Raw genomic sequence first — 24,803 nt, 5'->3', positions numbered from 1 at the left:
GGGGTACAGCAGCAAGTCACTCACACGCAGTGGCGCGCTCTCCTGCTCCTCTCTGGCAGGCTGCGTCAGAGGCGTGTTCTACACCTGCCTAGCGTGCGGTAGATCTACTAGATATGGAGGATTCCTTAAAATGGTTAGCCAGTAAAACGTGGCGGCCCTATCTACTGGGGAATCATCCCAGCCCAACACTGAAGGCCGACCTTGTAATACATAGACAGCTGGAATCATTAAGAGCAAGAGCTGTTGTTTGTTAGCATCTCTCTGCTCTGGCCCATAATGCGGAAATTACTTTCTATTATGTTCAAAAGTCCTAATAGCGCGGATGGACAGGGGTTATCCTTGACACAAACATTCTAAAGAATCTTAAATGGGTTCCATAGAATTACAAAAAAAGTGACTGCTTTCTTCCGGAAACAGCACCACACATGTCCACGGGTTGTGTCTGGTATTGCAGTTCACCGGCTGAGCTGCAATACCCCACACAACCTGTGGACTGGAGTGGCACTGTTTTTACAAGAGAGCAGCCATGTTTTTCTAATCCTGCACTGCCCCGTTAATAGAAACTCTACAGCATAGTTGGCATCGTCATAGTAACCAGTAAGTTTCCTTTGCCATTGTGATATACATTGTTCTAGAACACTGACATCTAGATCCAAGTGATTCACCGCAGATTTACCATACACTTCACGCTTCTCAGTGTGCAGTGTCCATGTTATCTCTATTGTCTTACTACTTTTAGAGAATATACATTTTACAATCTTCTGAACCAGAAGAGAGGACCTCCTGGTCTACTACAGAATAAAGGATTGCTGGATAAGGTATCTATATACTTAAAGTTACCATCAAATATACTGATTGTGGACCAAATACCTGGTAATAACTATTTCAGAGAAAGTACAAGGTTTTCTCGCCTTGAACTTGATGCCCTGGTTTCTAAAAGTAAGAGGAAAGATTAAGGTGTCGTGTAAACCCCCAATTTCTATGGCGGCCAGAATTTACTGGTACAAATATTGATCCTGTCACAGGGATTATATGTTTTACAAAACTGTCCAGTATGGATTTCCGGTAAATAATTTAGAACTATTAATGCAATTATAATCGATCTGATTTGGGGTGGTAAAAGATCTAGGTGTCTTACTATCGATATTGAAATTGCCATATAAGAAGGGGGTGGTTAAAATATCCAACTTTTAGCTCTATTACTTTACAACCCAACCAGCACAATTGGAGGGTAATGATAAAGGGTTACTGAATGGTGTAAAGGCAGTTGAATCTTTAAAGAGGCTCTGTCACCAGATTTTGCAACCCCTATCTCCTATTGCAGCAGATCGGCGCTGCAATGGAGATAAGAGTAACGTTTTGTTTTTTTTTTAAACGAGCATTTTTGGCCAAGTTATGACCATTTATATATTTATGTAAATGAGGCTTTCTAAAGTACAACTGGGCGTGTTTAAAGTAAAAGTACAAGTGGGCGTGTATTGTGTTCGTTACATCTGGGCGTTTTTACTTCTTTTACTAGCTGGGCGTTGTGTATAGAAGTATCATCCACTTCTCTCCACAACGCCCAGCTTCTGGCAGTGCAGACACACAGCGTGTTCTCGAGAGATCGCGCTGTGACGTCACTCACTTCCTGTCCCAGGTCCTGCATCGTGTCGGACGAGCGAGGACACATCGGCACCAGGCGACAGAGGCTACATCGACTTACCTGCAAACGCCGATGCTGCTGCAGAATCAACTGTAGCCTCTGGTGCCGATGTGTCCTCGCTCGTCCGACACGATGCAGGACCTGGGGCAGGAAGTGAGTGACGTCACAGCGTGATCTCTCGAGAACACGCTGTGTCTGCACTGCCAGAAGCTGGGCGTTGTGAAGAGAAGTTACTCTTATCTCCATTGCAGCGCCGATCTGCTGCAATAAGAGATAGGGGTTGCAAAATCTGGTGACAGAGCCTCTTTAAATAGGGAAAAAAAATCCGCATGGTGATGTGCATGGAAGCAAATATTCTCTCACGATTGGGGAGTAATATTACTGGGGGAACGATTCAGAGAATATGGGACAGGGTGAGGGATAAAACTCTAGGGATTAAAGGCTATTTACCTTTTACCCCAGTTTGGGGTGATATATTTACAGACACTGAAATTCTACAAGGGGTTAAGTTTTGGAATGATAAGGGGGCTACATTTATGATGCACTGGTTTAATAATAGGGTGGTTAAGTCTTTTGAGAAGATTATGGGAGAATATGGGGTGTTAGATATACACCTTTTACAGTACGTACAAGTACAATATGATATTAGGTCACAATATGGGAAGAGAGAATTCAGATTGTATAACCACAAACTATTTGATTTCTTAATACACTCTGTAACTAGAAAAAGGTGGTGGCAAAAGTAAATTCTATGTTAAATTGTAGTGATACAGAAGATAAGCTGAAGAAGAGTTTCATTACATGGAATAGGGTGGTGGATACACTAAATAATGATAAGTGGATCAATGCGCTAAAAATGATGCCAGTAACCACTAGAGATAATGTATTTAGAATTTCACAGCTATTCATAATACATGATGCGTATTATTATACACCAAAGAAGTTAAAATGTTTCATCCCGGAGGTGAATACCCTTGTCCAAGATGTGCAAACCTAAATGTGGACTTGGTCCATATACCGTGGCGCTGCCCCAAGCTCCATATTTATTGGGGAAAACGTATAGCCGAGATACCGTAGATAGAAACTGTAAAATACGGATCCTTCTGGATGAAATAATCATCTTCTGGGAGCTAATATGGAAATAAAAGGGAGACAAGAGGCTGTATTAACATTGAATGTGTTGTAAATGGCAAGAAGAATTATTCGTAGTAGGATATGGAGAATGACGAAACCGATTATCTCAGAGAAAATGTATTATGAAGAAAGAGGGCAGCTATTGAAATATAAGCAAACATGGTCTAAATGGAAAAGAATTTAGGATCAGAATGTCAATTTATGATTTTTCAGGGGTTTCTTGATAATTTAGTATTTGGAAGTGATACTAATAAAATATTTTTCTAAAAAAACAATTTAAACGTTATCTATGTAGAATACATTGACAAGTTTACATATTTTATCAGATTTAACCGTTTGAGGACCGTCCACCTTATATATACGGCGCAGGTTTAAGCTTGCTCTCCAAACAATTGGGCAGCTGAATGTCGGTGGTCTGCAGTCAGTGACTGTCAGGGACCCTGGAGAGTAGGTTACTGTCTTCTCTGTACTCACATTCACACTGGTCACCTGATCGCCGGGATGCCGGTAGTAGGAGGCTGCTGCTAGGTCTAACTAGACCCAGCACAGCCCTACGGGTAAGTTCACACGTAGCGTAAATACTGCACATTTTCTGCAACAAATTTCATTGTGTAAAATCCGCAGCATAATACAGCAGCAGCAAAGTGGATGAGATTCTACCAAATCCCCTTCAGACACTGCGTAAATGATGAGTGGAAAAAACGTTCAGAAATTGACCTGCGGTGCGGTTTTCTTAATCTGCAGAATGTCAATTGTATTTTCGTAATCGCTGCTTTTGTGTTGTGGGATTTCCCCATTAAATTCAATGGGAAGTAAAACCTGCAGCAAGTAGCAGATAATGCGTTTTTTTGCGGCGGAATAGCAGCGATTCCGCCGCAAAAAAAGTGTGTACTTACCCAGAATTCTTTGTTTCTTCGTCCAGCCTGGCCTCTTTGGATGACCTTTCCATCCATGTGGCCGCTGCAACCAATCACAAGCTGCAGTGGTCACATGGGATTAAGCGTCATCCTAGGAGGCTGGTCTGCACGACTTCAGAGGGTAAGTATGTGTTGTTGTTTTTTTACGAGCAGTTTTCCGCAGTCGACATTCTGGACGAAAAAATGAACCACAATTTGGTGTGATTTTTTTTCAGTCGGAATTCCCTGCAACCGCCAGGGAGGATACGCTGTGTACCTTTATGCAGTGTCTCCGCCCTGTGTGAACGTAGCCTAACAGGGACAATAGTCACTATAACAGGGTTCATATACCCTGTAAATCTGCAGCCCCAGTTACATTAGAAAAGTCCCCCAAAGGTCTTTTTTGACTTTCTAGGGATAGACCACAATTATAACAAAATTTATTTGGGGATTTGCCTTGTTCTCCTCTGGAATACAAACCTTGGCATCATCTGTGCATATTCACAGCACACTGCATATACCCATGACCCATGAGAGCAGACAACTTTTAAGGCTGAGCTGCCCATAGGCATAGACGTGTTCTAATAAAAGGTTACATTTTTTTTCCTACATTTGGTTAAATATTGTAATGTGTTTTTTCATAACTAAGAAATAATCATCTGTTGTAACTTCATCTACAGAAATAGAATCCAGAATCTAGACTTCAATAATCATGGGGAAAGCTTTCAGCTGCTGCAAGCTGGTTCCCGATGTAAAGAGCAAAGTAAGAGTGAGCCGCCATGAAGACACACAGAAAACAAAGAAAGGAAAAAACCACCACGAACCAAGTAACTGTTGCAAGTATAGTATTACTCCAGTCATCAGTGCTGATCTGAAGGAGACTCTGACAACTACTAAGCCACCAAGCGTCAAGATGGACTCAGAATATCCAGTCCTCAAAGATCAAGTGTCCACTCAAGAGCAACAAATATTTAATGTTCCACAGCGCATCATACTACACACATACACCAAGAAGATCCTAAAATGCTTAGCAGACTTTGTGTGCCGGAGATGCTTCCAGCTGTATCACCTTTCCCCAATAGATGTAGTAGAGTGGATAACAAGCATAGACAGACAACTTCTCCTTCAAGGATGGCAGGGCCAAGGATTTTTAACATCAGGCACTGTGGTGTTCCTGTACATGCTTTGCCGAGATGTCATCTCTTCCGAGATAAGAAGTGAGAAACAACTAAAGGCAACCTTGTTAACATGCTTGTATGTGTCATATTGCTATATGGGACACCAGATCTCCTACCCACTAGGTCCCTTCCTGGTAGACGGCAGAAAGGAGACCTTTTGGTACCAATGTCTGTCCATCATTGCTCACATGAGCTCAAAGATGATGCATCTCAATACTGACCCAAAGTATTACAGTCAGATGTTTGTGAGCCTTAGAGCTGAAGGAAGACAAGCAAACGAAAATCTTCTGATGAGTGGACTACCTGGAATGATGGCCAGAGAGGAAAGTTCACACGGATCATACTACACTTTATATCTCTGAACAATATTCCATCAAAAATAGACACCACTCCAATGGGAAACGAAGCTTCAGTTTGTGGTAGCTATTAAAGAACTAAAACCATCTCCTGGAACCATCGTGTCTACAAACTGCCAGGAAGTGACATGTAATCGGCCAACAACAGAGCTCTCAAATGTAATTTACTCTCCCAGCGCCGGTCTCTATCAGCAAGGATCAGTCTCAGTGGAGCAGTCCATGAGTACGCACTCCTGTAGAGCAGTCTCTTGGCCTTACATGCAGTGGGAGGGACACTTGGTACTCAAGGCCGAGGTTTTAAAATGTGCACTACTCCCCCCACCCTCTGCCATGTCTGGACCAATCTTAGTCAGGTCTAGGAGCCAGCGCCAAAGTTACAAATCTCTGTCCTTGATACATGCTGTCGTATTACTACTTGGATACATGCTGTCATGTTACTACTTTGGGTACATGCTGTCATGTTACTACTTGGGTACATGCTGTCATGTTACTACTAGGGACTGTGTGCATATTACCCTTTTATCACGCTAGGTTTGACTAAAACCTTTTGCTATAAATAACAAGACAAACTACCACTGAACTTTTAAACGTGGGTTGACATGGACGGTCGGCCACACCTTTATTTATTTCTTAATTTAATATTTTCAAAATATATAGCTGTAAACCATTATTAATGAACCCGTATGCCAGCCCGCCTAAGGCCCGCCTGTAGGTCGTACTTTTCCACAAATAGCGCCTGCTGTGACATAAAATCCACAAACACTCTGAGAAAATAAAACAATGACAACCAAAAAAGACCATCAAACAACATATTGGACTCCAACATTGAAGTGTCATGAATAAACATAACAAAAGCCAAATTGTATGCGGTTTCCTTTCTTAGTTTCATCAATCATTTAGCCTTTTTTTTTTTTTTTAAACTGTTATTTTCCATTGTGTTATTCCACTTTTTTTTTTTAACATCCTTTTTTTTTATTTTCTTTTATTTTTATAAATATATACATAATTTCTCTTTCTTTTTTTTTTTTTTTTTTTTTCATAAGAGAAAAAAATTGGGAGGGAGGGTGGGAAAAACAGGTAAGTGTACACACGATTCTTTGGCAATACAAATCCCTGAGTGGTAACAGCCAAAAGAGGAAGATTGTCCTCCCTATCTGCCATTATAAACCCTAACCTTGGAGGGTGTGTAAGCTGCTCTATAACTCCCACCAAAACGCCCCCATGGGCGGGTGCCCCACTGCTATAGGCTCCTTATTATAAACAACCTATGGAACGAAACCCACCTAGTTTAACGTAACCAAATTAACCCCTTTATTGCTACCCAGTCCTGGGTACAACGGGCAATAAGCCTGAGTGCCTTCAAGACTGTGTGCATATTACCCTTTTATCACGCTAGGTCAACCGAAACAGAGCCTCCTCCATACCATTCTGGAGCACGGACAAAAAGATATCTAACCCGATATCAGTGAGGTGTACCCCGTCTTGTAGCAGCAGACACCGATTGTCACCTTCCAACTGCCGGTGTCTAATCAGACACCTCCACCAGCCCTGACATACCTGGACACCCTGGTTTTAAGCAGCTTCCTGCGCCTTTTAATTGCCGCCTCATCACGGGCCCCTTGCCAAACCGCCCTGGGAATGACCTCAGACCACACCAGCACCAATTCGTTAAAAAACAAAGTAAACCTCTCAAAGTCGGACTGGATCAGTGCTATGAGCTCACCCAAGCAAACGGAACATAGGTCATTCCCCCCGACATGGATAACCAGTACCGTAGGACCGACTCGTCCGCTTATGGCCACCACCTCGGGCAAGACGTACAGCCACCTCAGGCCTCACAAACCCCTCCAATGAACGTCGGCTCCCAGCAGACCCAGCGAGAGACCTCCTGGTCGTATTGCCGCTCTTCGTTCTGCCCAAAAAACGGAAGAATGATCAAGTATCCATATAACGTGGCGTGAACCTAGAACGAAAACAATAAGAAGCTATTGCAATATTAAATCTGGGCGGAAATAACTGGCAAAACAGTCAGAGCGCCACCGCCCAATGCGCCGTACCTCCTCATCAGATAGGCCCAAGCCACTGGATGTGGTAGCGGCTCCAATGAGGAACGAATGTGTTCCGAACTCCATGTGGGGAAAGCCAGCATGAGTTAACGCTGAACGAAATATAGACGTGAATTGAAACCTAGTGAGTGGTTTACCATTGGCATATGACAAGAATTGCGTACCTGACGCACGAACATTTATATAAAGTGTGACGGCCCAGACAGGGCAGGCCGGACCGGGAACCGGTCTCAAAGATACCCAACACCCTTTGCCAAAAATGTCTGTCTTCGACTTCCGAATACGGAAACGAACCCCTGAATTGGACAGTGCAATATCGTCAGCCAACAAACCGCCAGGCCGGGTAGCCAGGTAGCCGTTATCAACTCCGAGATACGTAAAGCTCCAAAAAAGGCCAACACAAAGGCCGCTTAAAAAATAAAGATATTTCGAAAGGGGAAGAACAAACATGCTCAAGGGCCTGTAACAATTTTATGAGAATTGGGAATGAAACCGGGCGTCGGGCTTCTCTTTTAACCGCGGACTTCTTCCAACCCTTTAGAGCCTGCGGGCGGATTTACACGAGCGTGTGCGTTTTGCAGGCACAAAAAAACGCGGCTTTTTACACCCGCAAAAGGCACTTGACAGCTCCGTGTGTCATGATCATATGGTGCGCGGCTGCGTGCTTTTCGCGCAGCCGCCATCATTATGACACTCTGTATGTTTGTAAACAGAAAAGCACGTTCGTGTAAATCCGCCCTAAAGAAAGATTTGGTTAAATCTGGCCATGCGCGCAATTGAAATAAAAATGCCAGGCCCTAAAGGTTACGCTGCGCTACAGCCCCTGAGACCCCACGGTCATATAACCTAGACAGGTACACCAATACATAACCAGGTAGGGTAGCGTCGTCAGGACCCAGGGGACGGACCCCAACAACATCCAACCACTCATTCCACGCCTTACCGTATGTAGCCCAAGTAGAGGAAGCGAGGGATGACCTTACGAGGGGGACCAGCTGAGATCCAGCATCCTCCACAGCGTATCCGGCCAGCTGGCCCCTTCCAAGTCCGCCCATGGGCAGAGGGAACAGAAAACCTGCCAATTAAAACGGGAAAGGGCGTCAGCAACATTATTTTGAACACCTGGAATATGTCGCGCCCTAAACTGAATGTTGTGCTGCAAGCATCTAAGCACCAAATGCCTAATCAGAACCACTACCGGCATTGAAGTGGAAGTCAAATGATTCATCGCATGGACCACGCTTGCATTGTCTGACCAAAACACCATGGATGAATTAGCTAACTTATCACCCCACAATTCTATTGCAACTATGATAGGGAACATCTCCAGCAAAGTTAAATTCTTGCATCAGCCAGGAAGGCGCTATGCTTCAGGCCATGGGGCCGAACACCAGGAAGGGCCCAATATAGCCCCAAAACCGGCTTTTCCCGCCCCATCCGTAATGAGTGGGCAACCGAACGCCAGCCGTAGATAATGACAGGCGACGCGAAAAAATACGTTTCATGGGCATGACTCTACTGGCGAACACTAACAGACTTAACAAGGATTGAACCTGCCGGAGCTGTAATTTCTTAGCCGAAATGGCCGCTGTCAAATGCAAGCGCAATTTGATGACTTTGTCAGCCGGTAATCGGAAAACCATCTCCGAAGAGACAATTTTTATACCAAGGAAGGACAACACTGTAGTAGGGCCCTCAATTTTCTCTTCGGAAAGGGAGACACCGAAACGGGCTGACAAACTGCGAAAGGAATCCAGCAATAATTGGCACAGCGGCGACGCAGCCGGGCCTACGAAAAATAAATCGTCCTAGTAATGCGTAGCCGATGTACACCCTGAAAAGTCCTTCAAAACCCATTCCAAAAAGGAACTAAAAACGTCAAAATAAAAACATGAAATTGAACAACCCATAGGGAGGCACATATCATAATAAAACCGTCCAGCTAACTCACAACCAAGCAGGTGAAAACAATCCGGGTGAACGGGTAATAGCCGAAACGCCGATTCGATGTCCGATTTGGCCATAAGGGCTCCCTGCCCCCCTTGACAAACTAACTCCACCGCCCTGTCGAACGAGAAATACGACACCGCGGACAGGTCTTTATCTATGCCGTCATTGACCGAATCGCCTTTAGGGTAGGACAAGTGGTGGATCAAGATAAATTTTCCCGGCTCTTTAGTGGGTACCACCGCTAACGGGGATACCCTGAAGTTAGAGAAATGTAACTCAGAAAAAGGGCCGGCCATCCGGCCGAGCTCCACCTCCTTGTTCACCTGGTCTATAAGGGTATGGATGTAATTCGGGCGTTTTTGCCCCGAATTACGTCCGAAATAGCGGCTCAATAGCGTCGGCAAACATCTGCCCATTCATTAGAATGGGTCTTACAATGTGCTGTGAAGACGGTCTTTTTTTTTTACGCCACGCTGTCAAAAGGCGGGGCGTAAAAAAGACGCCCGCGTCAAAGAAGTGCCTGTCACTTCTTCAGACGTAAATGGAGCCGTTCTCCATGGACTCCATGGAAAAACAGCTCCATTTAACATCCGTAATGGACGCAGCAAAAAGCGCCTCAACATGCCATTACGGCTGAAATTACGGTGCTGTTTTCTCCTGAAAACAGCCCCGTAATTTCAGCCGTTACGGACGCTGCCGTGTGAACATACCCTCACAACCGACGGGAATTCTCTGGCGGACCATAAATTACTGGAAAAATTCGGTGCAGATTTGTAAATAAATGGGATAAAGAACCCGAACGAAAAACCAGTCCTAATTAGGGCGGCCTCCCCCATCTTGGGGTAACGGTCTAACCAGGGGAGCATCTCTAGGACGCGTATTGGGGCCCTCAACCCTACCCATACTGTTGGGACGCGGGACCTGGGCAGTCCGCCGGTTACAACGGACTGCTGGATGGGAACCCCCACAAGTTGAACACTCGTGCTTAAATTTGCAGGAGCCATAGAACTTGCTTTGCCCTTCATTGAAGAGCCAGCAAGTCCCAGTACGCTTGTTGTTTTGAGCCCCGACCCCGGCGGAGGAACCGCCAAACGCGGATGGGGAGGGGGCTGCTGGTTGAAAGGGACGCTGAGAAATCATGAGCCTCAACCAAACATCTGTAGCTTTTGTATCCCAACGTACCTCTGGCTTTTGCGCCATACGTCTACGGAACTCCTCATCGTAGCGCCACCAAGCGGAGCCCCCATGCGACTTATATGCGCTAAAAATAGTATCCAAATAAACGAACAGTTGAAAAGACTTATCGGGGAGCTTCTGCGAAAACACGCAACCCAGCACCGCGAAAGCCTGCAACCAGTTATTAAACGTTCTTGCAACCCGCGATTTGGACGGGGCACCCCTTTCAAAGCGACGCTCCTTATCAATTGTAGCCGAATCCACAGACACCAGGGACCAAATATCAATATAATCATTCCTTGCTATTTTTTCCCTGGTGTCATCCGACAAATGCGCCCCCAAGGGGGGGATACCACAAAAATAAGTATCCCTGAAGGCGGGCAGCGACGGGGATACCATGGACTTGGACGCTTCCACTAGCGTTTTTTTTGCCTCCACCTGCGAAGTGGGAACGGATGGAGCCGCCGGAGCCCCCACCAACAGGGATCGCAACACATGTAAGACTTCTGCATCAGATTTTCCCCCTGAACCCCAAGCCCGAAAGCAGTCATACTCACCGTGTCCTGTAGCGGATACCGGGACCAATGACGATGATGGCGCCGGTGGAGGTACAGGTGCAGTGGGTGCTACTGGCTCCTCCGTAATGATCGGCCTTGCTGAGTGACAGCGAGCAGAGAAGCGGTTGCTATGGCTAAGTCTGTCATGGCTGCCCTGCGGACTGCCGTGGTGTGACGACCCAGTGCGTGAGCTCCCAGTTTGTGAACCAGAAGACGACCTTGATGAAGATCACCTATGCCGTGTACGAAGTCTGGTAATCTGCGAGATGAACGGCGTCTGGACGAGCGGCGAGAACGAGAACGGTGGGTCCTAGTCGTCCCCTTGAGTAAACTGAAGAGGCCCTCCAGTGTTTCCTGCCGGGACATAAGCTGGGCCTAAGCCCGTGGGTATAACCTGCCTAGGCTGTATGGGGGTAAGTGGTGGTGGATGAGGCTGTTGCTCCCAGCGTAGCTCCTGCTCGCAGGGGAAAAAAATCTTCTCCACTGTCCCCAACTGAGCCAGTGTCCCCATCGTCCAACGGGGGGTGGGGGGTGTGAAAGTGTCATGCCACCCCCATGCTGCAGAACCTGGGAGGGAGTGCTGCGTGGCTATCCCCCCAGGTGTCCCACCTTTAACAGGCCGGCCGGCTCCTGCTGCTGGGTTGTGGGTGGGCATGCTCCGTGCAGCCGCCGGGCGAGACCTAACGCGGCCCATGCCGGTGGGAGACTGCAGACCCGGTGAGGGAGGAATAATATCCTCGTCGGGCTCTGTCTGCACTTCCCGCGCTACTTGCGGCGAGAGTGGGGTCTGCGCATGCGCGGACCCTCTAGCCGACAGCGAGCGAACTGTACTGTCGCCGGAGGGTGAGAGACGAGCTGGCGGCCTGGTGCTACAGGAGGAGCGACACGCAGGGAGTGTGGTGGGCAAAAGAGGACGCTAAAGCCACATTCTCTTGTATAAGAGACTGCAGCCACACTGACCCCTCTTCTTGCATCCTGGTGCGGATAATCTCTTCTAGCTCCTGCCGGTCCATCACAAACAGGTAAGTGTACACACGATTCTTTGGCAATACAAATCCCTGAGTGGTAACAGCCAAAAGAGGGAGATGTCCTCCCTATCTGCCCTTATAAATCCTAGCCTGGGAGGGTGTGTAAGCTGTTCTAAAACGCCCCTATGGGCGGGTGCCCCACTGCTATAGGCTCCTTATTATAAAAACCTATGGAACGAAACCCACCTAGCTTAACGTATTTAAAATTAAGCCTGGGTGCCCTCAAATACATTCTGTCATGTTACTACTTGGGTACATGCTGTCGTGTTACTACTCGGATACTTGCTCTCACGTTACTACTTGGATACATGCTGTCACGTTACTACTTGGATACATGCTGTCATGTTACTACTTGGATACATGCTGTCATGTTAATACTTGGATACATGCTGTCATGTTACTACTTGGATACATGCTGTCATGTTACTACTTGGGTACATGCTGTCGTGTTACTACTTGGATACAGTCTGTCATGTTACTACTTGGATACATGCCGTCATGTTACTACTTGGATACGTGCTATCATGATACTACTTGGATACATGCTGTCATGTTACTACTTGGATACATGCTGTCATGTTACTACTTGGATACATGCTGTCATGTTACCACTTGGATACGTGCTGTGATGTTACCACTTGGATACGTGCTGTCATGTTACCACTTGGATACGTGCTGTCTAGAGATGAGCGAACTTATCAAAAGTTCGGTTCGGCTAGTTCGCCGAATTTCACAAAAAAGTTCGGTTCGGACCGAACTAGTTCGGACCGAACCTGTCACTTCCGTGCGCCGAGCATGCTACTGTCCGGGGTGCTGATAGAGTTAATGGGCTGCACTAACTCTTTCAGCAACCTTGACAGTACATGCTCGGCGCGCGGAAAATACAATTTAAATGTAATAAAAAAATAAAAATTATACGTTCGTACTTACTTTCCTCCTGTCCGGCCTCCAGCGATGACGTTTCATCCCTTTCGCCGCTGCAGCCAGTCACAGGCTGTAGTGGCGGTCACGCACGTCAGGATGACGCTTCATCCCACGTGACCGCCTCTGCAGCCAATCACAGGCTGCAGCGGCGACATGGATGAAACGTCATCGCTGGAGGCCGGATAGGAGGAAAGTAAGTATGAACGTATTATTATTTTTTTTTGGGCATGTATGTATGTTGGCATGTATGTATGTATGTATGTATGTTGGCATGTATGTATGTTGTCATGTATGTATGTATGTATATCTGTGCATGTATGTTGGCATGTATGTATATATGTGCATGTTTGTATGTATATTTGCATGTATATATTTGCATGTATGTATGTATGTTTGCATGTGTGTATGTTTGCATGTATGTATTTTTGCATGTATGTTGTCATGTATGTATGTTGTCATGTATGTATGTATATATGTGCATGTGTGTATGTATATTTGTATGTATGTATGTTTGCATGAATGTGTGTATGTATGTTTGCATGTATGTGTGTTTGCATGAATGTATGTTTGCATGTATGTATGCATGTTTGTATGTATATTTTCATGTGTGTATATATATATATATATGTATGTATGTATGTTGTCATGTATGTATGTATGTATGTATATATGTGCATGTATGTTGGTATGTATGTATATATGTGTATGTATGTATATTTGCATGTATATATTTGCATGTATGTATGTTGTCATGTATGTATGTATGTATGTATATATGTGCATGTATGTTTGCATGTATGTTGGCATGTATGTATACATGTGCATGTTTGTATGTATATTTGCATGTATATATGTTTGCATGTGTGTATGTATGTTTGCATGTATGTATGTATGTTTGCATGCATGTATGTTGTCATGTATGTTTGTATGTATGTTGTCATGTATGTATGTATGTATATATGTGCATGTATGTATGTTTGCATGTTTTTATTTTTGCATGTATGTTTGCATGTATGTTTATATATATATATGTGCATGTATGTAATTATGTTTGCATGTATTTATGTTTGCATGTATATTTGTGCATGCTTGTATATATGTATGTATCTTTGCATGTTTGTTTGTATGTATGTATGTTTTCATGTGTGTGTGTATGCATGTATGTATGTATGTATGATAGTTTGCATGTATATATGTGTGTATATTTGCATGTATATATGTGCATGCTTGTATGTATGTTTGTATATATGTATGTATGGCCATGTATGATACTGTCTGCTGGCGCCCTGTATCTAAGTCAACTTCACGGCAGGCTTCTATACATGGTATAACAGTCAGTATCACACATTAAACTGAATCTAAGCCTACGACATGTTTTATTTCATTTTTTATTTTTTTTACAGGTTTGGTGTTTGGACTACGTCGGTTTCGAGGACTAATTAGATGAAGTTTTTTTTTCTACAATAAAGTGGTTAATGAGGGTTGTGTTGGGGGTGCTTTATTTCAATAAAATATTTTATCTATATCTTTGTCTTTTCAAATTTTATTACTACCACTTTAGTAATGGCCGCTGTCTGAGTGACAACATCCATTACTAAGGCGAGGCTTAGTGTTAGCCGGTGCAGAGGCTAACACTAACCACCATTATTACCCCGGTACCCACCACCACCAGGGGTGCCGGGAAGAGCCAGGTACGATCCAGTACCCGACCATCTGTTGTGATGGTCGGGCTCTGGGGCGGCCGTAGGCTGGTATTATGAGGCTGGGAAGGGCCAAAAACAGTGGACCTTCCCACCCTTGTAATGCTAGGCTGCTGCTGCTGTGTTGTATCTGGCTGGTTATAAAAGTGGGGGGGGACCCCACGTCATTTTTTTAAATTATTTATTTATTTAATTTTTTTTTTAAAAAAGACATGGGGTTCCACCCAATTTATCATAACCAGCCACATACAACACAGTGTTATTAGCCTGGGAATGGACAAAACCAGTGGCCCTTCCCACCCATGTAATGCCAGACTGCTGCGGCCTTGTATATGGCTGGTTATTAAAAATGTGGGGGACCCGTCTATTGCTAAATTTGTTAAATTTTAAAAAAAAAACGACGTGGGGGTCCCCCCCATTTTTATAACCAGCCCGATACAACACAGCAGCAGCAGCCTAGCATTACAAGGGTGGGAAGGTCCACTGATTTTGGCCCTTCCCAGCCTCATAATACCAGCCTACGGCCGCCCCAGTACCCGACCATCACAACAGATGGTCGGGTACTGGATCGTACCAAGCTCTTCCCGGCACCCCTGGTGGTGGTGGGTACCGGGGTAATAATGGGTGGTTAGTGCTAGCCTCTGCACCGGCTAACACTAAGTACCGCCTTAATAATGGATGCTGTCAATCAGCCAACTGCCATTATCTAGGCACTAATAAAGTTTAAAAAAAAACACAAAGACAATTCTTTTTTATTGAAATAAGAAATCCCCAACAAAACCATCGTTAACCATTTTATTAAAATTTGAAAAAACGTAGATCTACGCAGTAGTCCAACGAATCGAAGATGTAGTCCAATCGGTACATCAAAATCTGCAACAACATAAAAAAACTGTTATCAATGTGAACAATACCAATACTTCTACTCACCTATACACATATATACACGCACACACAAACAAACAACCATACACAGACACACACATATATACACAAACACAACAAGATATACACACACACACACATAAACAGACAAACACACACACATATACACGAACTCACACATATACAAACAAAAACACACATATCCAAACACGCACACACACATACACGAACAAATATACACAAACACATATACAAACAAAAACACACATACCCAAAAACACATATACACAAACACACCCATATATACACACAAACACACACCCATATACACACATATACACAAACACACACATATACAAAAACACACACAAACATCTACACACAAACATATACACAAATACACCCATATATACACAAACATATACACAAACACATATACACAAACACACCCATATATACACACACACATATACACAAACACACATATAAAAACAAAAACAGACAAAGTCACATACCCAAACACACATATATACACAAACACACACATACACAAACACGGTTTCTTTTAAATGCTGCTGGGGAACCCGCTCGATCCACTATATAAGGCTGCGCTACAGTGCAGCATTTAAAAGAAACAGGATCCTGACCTGTCCATAGAGTTTAAGGCAGCACAGAGTATTTCAGGAGATGAGCGTGCAGATTCAGTGCTGCTGTGAACTCTGCTCTTACCATTACGTAGCTCTCAGTCTGTTACCTCTCCTCCACTCCTGTCCTCCAGAACACCTTCACATGATTGGCAAGTCACCACGTAATGGTAAGAGCAGAGTTCACAGCAGCACAGAGTATTTCAGGAGATGAGCGTTCGGATCTTGTGCGGGGTGGTGACTTGCCAATCATGTGAAGGTGTTATTGAGGACAGGAGTGGAGGAGAGGTAACAGACTGAGCTACGTAATGGTAAGAGCAGACTTCACAGCAGCACTGAATCTGCACGCTCCTCTCCTGAAATACTGTTCTGCTGTGAACCCTGTTCTTACCATTACGTAGCTCAGTCTGTTACATCTCCTCCACTCCTGTCCTCTATAACACGTTCACATGATTGGCAAGTCACCACCACGCACAAGATCCGCACGCTCATCTCCTGAAATACTCTGTGCTGCTGTGAACTCTGCTCTTACCATTACGTGGTGACTTGCCAATCATCTGAAGGTGTTCTTGAGGACAGGAGTGGAGGAGAGGTAACAGACTGAGAGCTACGTAATGGTAAGAGCAAAGTTCACAGCAGCACTGAATCTGCACGCTCATCTCCTGAAATACTCTGTGCTGCCTTAAACTCTGTGGACAGGTCAGGATCCTGTTTCTTTTAAATGCTGCACTGTAGCGTAGCCTTATATAGTGGATCGAGCGTGTTCCCTAGCAGCATTTAAAAGAAACAGGATCCTGACCTGTCCACAGAGTTTAAGGCAGCACAGAGTATTTCAGGAGATGAGCACGGGCAGCCGTTCGTTTTTCCGAGCCGTGCTCCCATTATGCACACGACCATAAAAACACCCGTTATTGCGGGTCGTAATTACGACCCGCAATAACGGGCTCATAGACTTCTGTTAGCCACGGGTACCTTCCCGTTTTCTCACGGGAAGGTGCCCGTGCCGTTAAAAAGATAGAACATGTTCTATTTTTTTATTTTACGGGCCGTGCTCGTAATTACGACTGTCATTATAATTATAGCAGCACGGCCCGTAAAATAAAAAAATAGAACATGTTCTATCTTTTTAACGGCACGGGCACCCTCCCGTGAGAAAACGGGAAGGTACCCGTGGCTAACAGAAGTCTATGGGCCCGCTATTTCGGGTCGTAATTACGACCCGTGATAACGGGTGTTTTTATGGTCGTGTGCATGAGGCCCCGTAATGACGGGTGGCTACTTGTGTGCACCCGTCATTACGGCAGCGTTGCTAGGCGACGTCAGTAAAGGTATGTGCACACACACTAATTACGTCCGTAATTGACGGACGTATTTCGGCCGCAAGTACCGGACCGAACACAGTGCAGGGAGCCGGGCTCCTAGCATCATATTTATGTACGATGCTAGGAGTCCCTGCCTCTCCGTGGAACTACTGTCCCGTACTGAAAACATGATTACAGTACGGGACAGTTGTCCTGCAGAGAGGCAGGGACTCCTAGCATCGTATATAACTATGATGCTAGGAGCCCGGCTCCCTGCACTGTGTTCGGTCCGGTACTTGCGGCCGAAATACGTCCGTCAATTACGGACGTAATTAGTGTGTGTGCACATACCCTTACTGACGTCGCCTAGCAACGCTGCCGTAATGACGGGTGCACACATGTAGCCAAGACAACGACCGGGTACGTATGAAATGCTTTTTATTTTATTTTTAATCAGCAGCCTCTTTTCTCTATCAGTGATTGATAGAGATAAGTGGCTGCCGATTTGTATAATGTTTTTGACCGGGTTCAGTCAAAACGGGTTCGGCCGAACCCGGTGAAGTTCGGATTCGCTGCGAACCGAACTTTTCCGAAAGTTCGGACCGAAACCGGGTTCGGTTGTACCGGTTCGCTCATCTCTAGTGCTGTCATGTTACCACTTGGATACATGCTATCATGTTACTACTTGGATACATGCTGTCATGTTACTACTTGGGTACATGCTGTCATGTTACTACTTGGATACGTGCTGTCATGTTACTACTTGGATACATGCTGTCATGTTACTACTTGGATACATGCTGTCATGTTACTACTTGGATACATGCTGTCATGTTACTACTTGGATACATGCTGTCGTGTTACTACTTGGATACATGCTGTCATGTTACTACTTGGATACATGCTGTCATGTTACTACTTGGATACATGCTGTCATGTTACTACTTGGATACATGCTGTCATGTTACTACTTCGATACAGTCTGTCATGTTACTACTTGGATACGTGCTGTCATGTTACTACTTGGATACATGCTGTCATGTTACTACTTGGATACATGCTGTCATGTTACTACTTGGATACATGCTGTCATGTTACTACTTTTATACAGGGCCGCCATCAGGGGAGTATTACTGGTACTCCCGTCAGGGGCCCGGCCACATGGATGAAGAAAAGGGGCCTGTCGGGCTGCAGCTGGCCCCCCCCCGCTCGCAATGCTCACGGGCCCCCCCTCGCAACGCTCGCACCCCACCCTTACTAACGGCACCCCCCTAGCAACGCCCGCGGCATCCCCCTAGCAACGCCCGGCACCCCCCTAGCAACGCCCGGCACCCCCCTAGCAACGCTCACGGCACCCCCTGCATACCTGTTGTAGCTTCACTGGAAGGGGAAGATGCAGCATGTGCTGAAGCTCCGTGTGGAGATCCCGCCCCCCAGCTCCTCTACTCAGCCGACCGGACCTGCAGGCTGGTGAGTATTTTCCCCTATCCATCCTGCTTCCCATCCCCCTGACCCCGTTTGTAGTATGTATAAAGTTGATTAAAATGTTTTTTGGTATTTTTTGGTTTTCCTAGCGTTTTTTTTGCCGCGATTTTCGTAATCGCGGCAAAAATGCCGCAGTTTTTGCAGCGATTATATAAAAATCGCGGCAAAACCGCGTGATTTGTGCCGCAATTACAAAAATTGCATAAAAAAAAGGATACAAGACATGAAAAGTGCTGTTAGGCTATATTCTCACAGTGCGGTCAAATCACGTTTTTGCCGCGATTTTGCAAAAATTGTGGCAAAAAAATGGGTTTTCACCGCACTGTGTAACTAGACTAAGGCCTTATTCAGACGGCCGCGTTCGGTCCGTGACATACGGAGCGTGTATCGGCCGTATTTCCCAGGCTGACCACAATTCATGGAGCCGGACTGCCCCATATTGTAATGATGCTTTCCGTACGGGACCGGGGACAGTATTCCCACGGGTAGGGAGGGACTATGATCATAGATTACTGTGATGCTAGAAACCCGGCTCCCTGAACTGTGGTCGGTCTGGGAAATATGGTCGATACACGCTCCGTATTTCACAAACCGAACATGGACGTCTGAATAAGGCCACTTGCTTGCCTCCTATTTTTGGTGCGGATTGCGCACTGAAAATTCACTACAAATTACAATATAAGGCCTTATTCACACGAGCGTTATACGTCCGTGCTACTAGCGTGATTTTCACGGGCGTCGCACGGACTTATGTTAGTGAATGGGGCCGTTCAGACTGTCAGTGAATTTCACGCAGCGTGTGTGCGCTGTGTAAAACTCACGACATGTCCTATACTTTGCCCGTGTTTCGCGCAGCACGCACCCATTGAAGTCATTGGGTGCGTGCAAATCGCGCACGGCACACGGAAGCACTTCAGGGTGACACGCGTGATTCGCGCTACAGCTGGTAAAGAAGAGAAACATAAAAGCCCCTCCTTCTTTACTGTGTCGCAACATCAAAACAGAGTGTCATAATGATGCCGGCTGCGCGAAAACAACGCAGCCACGCACCATATGCTGATGCCACACCGAACTTTTGCTTGCGCAAAACGCAGCGTTTTTTGCGCGTGCAAAACGGACACGTTCGTGTGAATAAGGCCTAAGGCGATATTCAGCCCAACGTGTGTGAAATCAGACGTGAAGAACGGCCGATTTGCAGCCGTGCGGGACCCGTTTTCACAGACTTGAGTCTATTGAGGGATCCGTGAAAACACACAAAAATAGGACATGTCCTATTTTTTTACAGGCCCTTCACACGGTCTGTTAGAACAACGACCATGTGAATAACCCCATAGAAATACATGCAGCCGTGTGACGGCCATTAAAAAAAACGTCCTTCACACGGACGATTAACACGTTAGTCTGAATAAGCCCCAACTCATGTGAATGGGGTTTGTCAAAACCTCATCCACGTGCAGCATTTCACCCCACAAATAATTTCTTTTCAGCTTCCCAGTACATTATGCGGTACAATAAATGGTGCCATGAAAAACTACAACTTGTACCGCAAAAAACAAGCCCTCAAGTAAAAAAATTATAGCTTTTGGAGGGTGGAGAGGAAAAAACAAAAGTTAAAATCCCAAAAATGGCTGAGAAGGGAAGGGGTTAAATAAGCTGCATGCCTATTAGGGTATGTTCACACAATTAGCAAAAGCAGTCTGAAAATACGGAGATATTCAAGCGAAAACAGCTCCTGATTTTCAGAAGTTTTTAAAGCAAACTCGTTTTTTTCGCTGTGTTTTTTGCGGCCGTTTTTGGAGCTGTTTTTCTATAGAGTCAATGAAAAACGGCTCCAGAAATTACCTGCACTTCTTTTTCGCGGCCGTTTTTTTTACGCGGCCGTTGTAAAAAGAACGGCCCATCGCAACACAACGCCGTTTTTTTCTCATTGAAATCAATGGGCAGATGTTTGGAGGCGTTCTGTTCTGATATTTCAGACGTTTACGGCCAGAAAAACTGCAGAAAATAAGCTGTGTGAACATACCCTAATGTCGCAGAATTGTAACGTATTTCATCCTTTACAATGTAAAGGGTTAATTTGCTGTAAATCCCCAGCAAATTCTGTAACGCACACATTGAGGAATTTGGTGCACAAAATCCGTATCAAAACCGCAGGTAATTCCGCAGGTAAAATCTGCACCTAATAGTGTGTTTTTTTTTATACGTTTTTAGGTGCGGTTTTTGCTTTTTGATGCGGAAATAGGTGCAGGTTTTATGCTGCAGATTTTTTTATTATTTTTTAAACTAGTCAGAAACAATTCGCAAGCGGAAACGCAAGATAAAGTGACATGTAGCATATTTTCAAATACGCACCGCAGGTCAGTTTTTGTGCAGAAAATGCGACCTGTAGATGAGATTTCTTGATCTCATTTACTTTGCTGGTCCTGTATTACGCTGCAGATTTGCCGCACGAAAATACCCATGATAAATTTGCATGTAATAAGTATCGTGTGCATTTGGCCTAACAGAGATTTTTCTTAACTCCCAGTAAGGCCCCGTTCACACATGTTGGATTTGATACGGATTCCGATGACATGTCGATGATTCTGCATCCCATGCATGTGAGGTTTCCGCAACCCAGTTCACATGCTGTGAAAAATTGTCCACGTGTATTTTTGTCCGCACCATGAAAAGAAATCCGCCACACCAATAAGTAGCATGCGACTTATATTACATGGAAAAGCCGAGGATGAGCAACTGTGAATGACAATGGGACTTAGGCCTTGTTCACACAGCTTTTTGCAGGCAGAAACATCTGCCTTGAAATTCCTTCAGGCTTTCTCTGCCTTCCATTGATGTCAATGGGAGGTCAGAGACGGAAATGCCTGAAGAAAGAGCATGTCGCTTCTTTCTCTCGCGGGAAAAAAACGCCTTCGCCTCCGTTGAAATCAATAGGAGGCGATTTCGGACGTTTTTTTGAAAAAAATGTGGCAAAAAACTCTGGGTGAACAGGGCCTTATTCTCGTGCGGATCTGCTACACGCTTGTAGCATCTGCGCCAGGAATCAAAGGGAAAGCCTCCGATTTTTGCTGTGGAAAAACACATTGAACTTTAATGGCAACGTAAGAGCGGAGCATTAGTGCTCCTTACTTCCTCACAAGCGCTGCCCCCTCCCTTCCCCCTTCACATCGTGTTGTTGCCCTAAGTTTATCGTGTAGTCAGGAAATCTCCTACCTTACAGTATAAACAACGTAGACGATCATTCACAGGGCTCCATTATGTCCTTTTAGCCTCCGTCGGGCTGGTAGACGTCGGTTTACCTTATTTTTGAAGGATGAAATGGCGTAGTAGACTTTGTTATTCCGGAGTCCCCAGGCAGCATCACGAGTGCTCTACCCGTGGACTTTGTCCCTGGGAAAGCTCCTGACATCACTGTCCATATATGTAAAGTGACATCAGAGGATTCTCTAGGGCCGGAATCCCTGGCCAGAGCATTGTCGACGCTCCGGGCGTGTACTCAGGCTTTGCAAAGCTTCGGACGTCACTTTACGTATATGGACATCAGGAACAGCGCCAGACTCCCTGGGCAGAGTGCTAGTAGAAGTCTCCAGCCCTGTTCATGGACGGTGACGTCAGGAGTTTCCCCTGGGCCATTCCCCATGCGACGTATCCCACTGCATGCCATACAGTCGGATACGTTTTAGCTAAATAGATCAAAATCCGGAGCATTAACCGGTCACTGCCGGCTCCATGGTTTCCTTCACTGTAATTGACATCGGCACCAAAATCAGTTAATGCGTATAACGTACAAACGTGAGTGCCACAATTTCTGTTGCCCACCCCCGGTAATGGAGGGGGGCCCCAGACATCTTGGCTGTATGGGGCCCAGAAATTCCTGATGGCGGCCCTGCTTTTATACATGCTGTCATGTTACCACTTGTATACATGCTGTCATGTTACTACTTGGGTACATGCTGTCGTGTTACTATTTGGATACATGCTGTCATGTTACTACTTGGATACATGCTGTCATGTTACTACTTGGATACATGCTGTCATGTTACTACTTGGATACGTGCTGTCATGTTACTACTTGGATGCATGCTGTCACGTTACTACTTGGATACATGCTGTCATGTTACTACTTGGATACATGCTGTCATGTTACTACTTGGATACGTGCTGTCATGTTACTACTTGGATACATGCTGTCATGTTACTACTTGGATACGTGCTGTCATGTTACTACTTGGATACATGCTGTCATGTTACTACTTGGATACATGCTGTCATGTTACTACTTGGATACGTGCTGTCATGTTACTACTTGGATACATGCTGTCATGTTACTACTTGGATACGTGCTGTCATGTTACTACTTGGATACGTGCTGTCAAGAAGAGGCTGGACGCAGCTGCAGGCTTGGGGGAAGCCGACATGACCGTCCTGGTAGGGAAAGGGTTAATGTTAAGAGGTGAGGGAAAGGTGAAGGAGCTGAAGGAGGGACGGGGAGGAGCTAGGGGGGACGGGGGGGCCGTTACTGCGCTTCCCGCTGTTTCTCGGCATTGAGCCGGAAGCAGCGGGAGGAGTAATACACAAGAAGCAAAGCTCCCCGTTGCCCGGCTTTTTAGTATGGCAGAGGCCCTGATTTTAGAGCGGCTGCGTGCCGCTGCTGTGCACCACGGTCCCGGATGGCTGGAGGAGACCGTGGCTGCATTAACGCGGATCCCGGACGCCGTTTCGCCACGTCGGGCACGGCGTTCGGGGTCTGTTGTAAGGGACAGGCTCCCCTCCCCCGGCCCCCCTACGAGCATGGCTATGGCGGCGGGGGGGGAGTCGGCAACAACCGCTCCTGCGCTGGGCAGGCAGAGAGCGGTAGCAGGGGTGACGGCGATGCAGGCTGTGTCGACCCGTCCCTCTCGGCGGTCCCGACCTCCAGAGCGCCTGAGTCCGGAGGTAGTCCCGCGGACACGGCGTCGCAGAGGGAGCCCGATCCCGGACGCTGCAGGCCAGGCAGCTGGGAGGACCGCCCCTTCCCAGGCCCTGCGTCCTGGCAGGAATCCCAGGCCGCGACGGGGTCCGGCGGTAAGCAGGGAGTCGCAGGCCGGGCTCCCTGTCACCCCTCCCCCATCAGATGGAAGATGTCGAGAGCAAGGTACGGCCGCCCCGCATGGTGATGTTCCGGCCAGGGGGCAGGCTTCGTCAGGATCGTCTAGACGGACGACTAGATCTGCAGCGACGTCGAGGCAACAGGTCCGGTCGGAAGTCTGGGTCCCGGCGGTCGGGCGGCAGGTTGCCGGCCCATCGGTCAGCGCGTCCTCATCCCCTTTCCGAAGAGGTCGTTGGGAGGGACAGTCGTCGGCGAGAGAAGAACTGGAGGAAGGTGAACTGGACGTCTATCGTCGAGGTCAGGATGGTCCGGCTGACGGGAACACAGCGCCTGTGCAGCCCGGTGAGTGTATAACTCCATTATTGTCTTATCCAGCGATTTTTATGTCGGGTGTCGGCGGGGGGGCTGCTAGCATAGCATCGGGGGCCGGTAGTGGCGCGGGCGGACGCGACGGAGCGGGTTTGGCAGATTTAGTGGGTTGCTTACGGGAGCTGGTGGGGCGCCTGGATAGGGCCGCGGCGCCGGTAGTAACGGAAGTGTCCCCTGCGGTAGTTTGGGAAGGCCCCAGGGAAGTGGGATCGTTGCAGGCGCGTCCTGTGGTGGCGGTTAGAGAGGCGGTCGCGGTGTCGGTGCAGACTGAGGCACAGAAGGACGGCGATCGAGTGCGCATGGACGATCGTGCTCGGGGGGAGGTGTATGTTTGTTTTGAGGGTCCGTTGGGGGCGCATTTAAAGCAGGAGGTGCGTGATCGGATCTGGAAAGATGAATATGTTGAAATTTTTTCTCTCT

At 46.4% G+C, this 24,803-nt stretch overlaps 1 protein-coding gene across 1 annotated transcript; it reads left to right on the top strand.

Annotated features, from left to right (window-relative positions):
* The first annotated feature begins 4,359 nt into the window (after positions 1 to 4,359).
* Positions 4,360 to 6,069, top strand: LOC142741030 (cyclin-dependent kinase 5 activator 1-like). Its single transcript, XM_075850432.1, has one exon. The coding sequence runs from the start codon at positions 4,388 to 4,390 to the stop codon at positions 5,213 to 5,215; it is 828 nt and encodes a 275-aa protein (XP_075706547.1). The 5' UTR covers positions 4,360 to 4,387; the 3' UTR covers positions 5,216 to 6,069.
* Positions 6,070 to 24,803: the final 18,734 nt, after the last annotated feature.

This window comes from Rhinoderma darwinii, chromosome 2 (genome assembly GCF_050947455.1).
Source record: "Rhinoderma darwinii isolate aRhiDar2 chromosome 2, aRhiDar2.hap1, whole genome shotgun sequence".
Taxonomy (NCBI): domain Eukaryota; kingdom Metazoa; phylum Chordata; class Amphibia; order Anura; family Rhinodermatidae; genus Rhinoderma; species Rhinoderma darwinii.
The sequence above is the reverse complement of the archived record's forward strand: the minus strand, read 5'-3'. Positions and strand labels throughout refer to the sequence as shown.